General features: G+C 35.8%; 1 protein-coding gene across 1 annotated transcript; it reads left to right on the top strand.

Moving 5' to 3' along the window:
• The first annotated feature begins 302 nt into the window (after positions 1 to 302).
• On the top strand, positions 303 to 2648 carry LOC114791116 (membrane-spanning 4-domains subfamily A member 4A-like). The gene is made up of 8 exons (XM_028981661.1): positions 303 to 419; positions 869 to 1070; positions 1179 to 1289; positions 1377 to 1433; positions 1652 to 1801; positions 1956 to 2075; positions 2162 to 2239; positions 2341 to 2648. The coding sequence occupies exons 2-8, from the start codon at positions 894 to 896 to the stop codon at positions 2401 to 2403; spliced, it is 756 nt and encodes a 251-aa protein (XP_028837494.1). The 5' UTR covers positions 303 to 419; positions 869 to 893; the 3' UTR covers positions 2404 to 2648.
• The last annotated feature ends 228 nt before the right edge of the window (positions 2649 to 2876 follow it).

The raw sequence follows: 2876 nt of genomic DNA, 5'->3' as shown, positions 1-2876 counted from the left end.
GCAGAAATTGTGTAAATATTTTGTGCTTTCAGTCAAGATTCTGTAGGTTACATGGATATGCAAGACATATAGTTGTGGGAGTTTAAACCATTTAAATAGCACCAATTACTAATATATAAACTAATATCTGTGTAGAAATCTGAAGAACCATTGGGGGGAAAAAATGATCCTGCTCTGTGTGCTTGTGACTCGTGACATGGTGTATTGCAACACAATAAAGGATCTCATCGTCATCATCAGGTTTTTTTCTCATGTGGATGCATTATGTTTCTATAGAAATTACTTCCTGTTTTTTGTTTATGACTCTACAGTCAAGGTTTATGAGGTGTGTAGTCATGAGGTGTTTAGTACGAAGTTCATCTCGCCCTTTTCAGTCATTGTTGTACCAGTAAGGAGAAGAGGTAACATCGGCCATTAAGGTAAACTTACTCTTGTTGTATGTTGTCTTTTGGTACAATGTAAAGAAAATATATTTTTAAACAGCAAAAAGTCTTCAAGTCTTGATAGCAATAGGTTCTTACAATAATGGTTAAACAGTTATGCTTGAAATATGCACTTTTTAAATGAACCCAAATGAATCACATGAATTCGACTTAATATTTCAATGTTTCCATCAGTTAAAAGAAATTGATCATGTAAGAATAACTTGTTTAATTTGGGTTCAATGCCAAATCGTGTTTGATCAACCTAATGAAATCATTTGTTAAAAAAACTCAAGCTGAGGTAACTTAAGAATTAACTTAACCTAATAATTGCAAAGGAATTAGGACAACCTAAATCAAATGAATCACGTGGAACTGAATTTCTGTTGGCCTTTACATTAAATAAATATTTCCCTTGGTTTGCTTTCTTTCTGTCTTTTTTGTAGGACCTGTCATATTTTCTCACTCATAATGTCCAGTTCAGTATCAACTACAGATGGGTTTGTGGTGGTCACCCATGTCTACCCAAAACAGCCTGTCCACTCTACATCTACAATTGGACATCATCAACATAACACCAGCTATGCTGTGCCAGGAGTCTCATGTGCACTTGGGAAATTCTTGAAAGGAGAACCAAAAGCACTAGGGGTGAAAACTATTTCATTCCGTGGCGCTGTATTAACTGTGTTACATCCTGTAGTTCTGGCTGTACGGTGAAAAACACATATTGAAGAATCAGTCTCTTGTTCTCCACAGACGGTGGAAATAATGATCGGTGTGATCATGTTACTTTTTGCCATTGTGATAGCCATAAAGTCTGAGGGAGTGGTGCTCTACTCTGGAATCATGTTCTGGGGAGCCATAATTGTAAGATTTATGAGCTTTTATGCTTATATTTTTTTCTCTTTACAGTATGAATTAATTCTTTTTATGCTTTTTTCATTTTTCTGTCAGTACATCATTGCAGGTTCTCTCTCTGTAGCAGCTGAGAAGAATTTGAACCAGTGTTTGGTGAATATCAATTTATCTTGTAGCCCTTATTATTATTAAAACTATTATTTTTGTTGTTGAAAATTATTTGTTCAGCTATAGTTATATCCTATCATTCATTCAACAGACATTGTAAACCCCAAGGAAATCCCACTATCTAGAAGAAAAGCTCTCCGGAGCACAAAAAAAAAATACATGCGTACACACAAACAAACTTACTGTTCTCTCTGACATTTCAGGTTAAAGCTTCACTTGGAATGAATATCGTCAGCTCCATAGTTGCAGGAACTGCTATAATACTTCATTCTGTTGACTTCATTATATTGATTTCTGGTTATTACAACTGTAATGGTTCATATGAGTGCTTTCAACTTGAAGATATGTACCAGGTACCGTATAATGAGTTCATATCTGGGGTAATATCAGGCTTTTTTGTCAGTAGTTCATGTTAACATGGACAAACTGGCTACATTACAGTTATATTTGTAAAGTAAACAGTTATTTCATTTTCACTTTTTTTACACATAACTGTGTGTGTTTCAGACCAGAGCACTGGGGACCAATTCTGTGATGCTGATTTTAGCAGTGCTTGAGGCCATTGTTTCTATCTACGTATCTGCATTTGGATGCAGGGCCACTTGTACCTCCAGCCCTCAGCCACAAGTAAATAACATTTTTTCAAAGCATTTTGTCATGCTTTAAGTGCAACAATCATGCTGATTTATTTCAACATTTTCTCTTTGCCTCAGACATTATACATTCCTGGCTCCATGCCAGGGCCCATGCCTATATCAACGATTCCTGTTTCGGGTCTGAACACTTCAGAGGTAGGAACATCTTAGAATGGTTTCCAAAGGGATATTTTACAATATCACACAACAATTGCAGAAATATGTGCTGACTCGGGACGTTTTTTTTCTACCACCAGACAACCAACCTGCCACCTTATTCTTTCATAAACAGCAACCTGGAACATGACCAGAAGAATTAACCCTGATAATGATATGGCTTTCCACATCCATGAAAAATGTCACCTTTTACCATGAACAATTGTACCCCTCCACATCCATTGCCCATGATCCTGTGTTTTAAATCTTTTCATTTATTTTTGTGAAATGCTTTGTTTTCTGTGAAAATTTCTAATTATTTTCAGAAATATCTAACACTATTTGTCCACTCTTACCACAAGATGGAGCCAATCTATGCACTTAATTCATGTTCCGTACAGAAAATGCACAACATTTTAAGATGGAGTAGTAGTATTGTCATATGTTCATTTATTTAATTTACTTTCATATGAAGTGGTTGATGAGCATTCAGACCTACAGACTCTGTAAACCCTGTAACTTTGAAAAGCTGTAGTTTTTCATTAATCATATTTCTTTGGTAGAATTCTGCAATTGTGATGCCTGTAACACCTGGGTGGCGCTAAATCTCACTTTTTGTCCACGACAGATATTGGCA

This window comes from Denticeps clupeoides, chromosome 5 (genome assembly GCF_900700375.1).
Source record: "Denticeps clupeoides chromosome 5, fDenClu1.1, whole genome shotgun sequence".
Lineage (NCBI taxonomy): Eukaryota > Metazoa > Chordata > Actinopteri > Clupeiformes > Denticipitidae > Denticeps > Denticeps clupeoides.
This window is presented reverse-complemented; position numbering and strand designations above follow the sequence as displayed.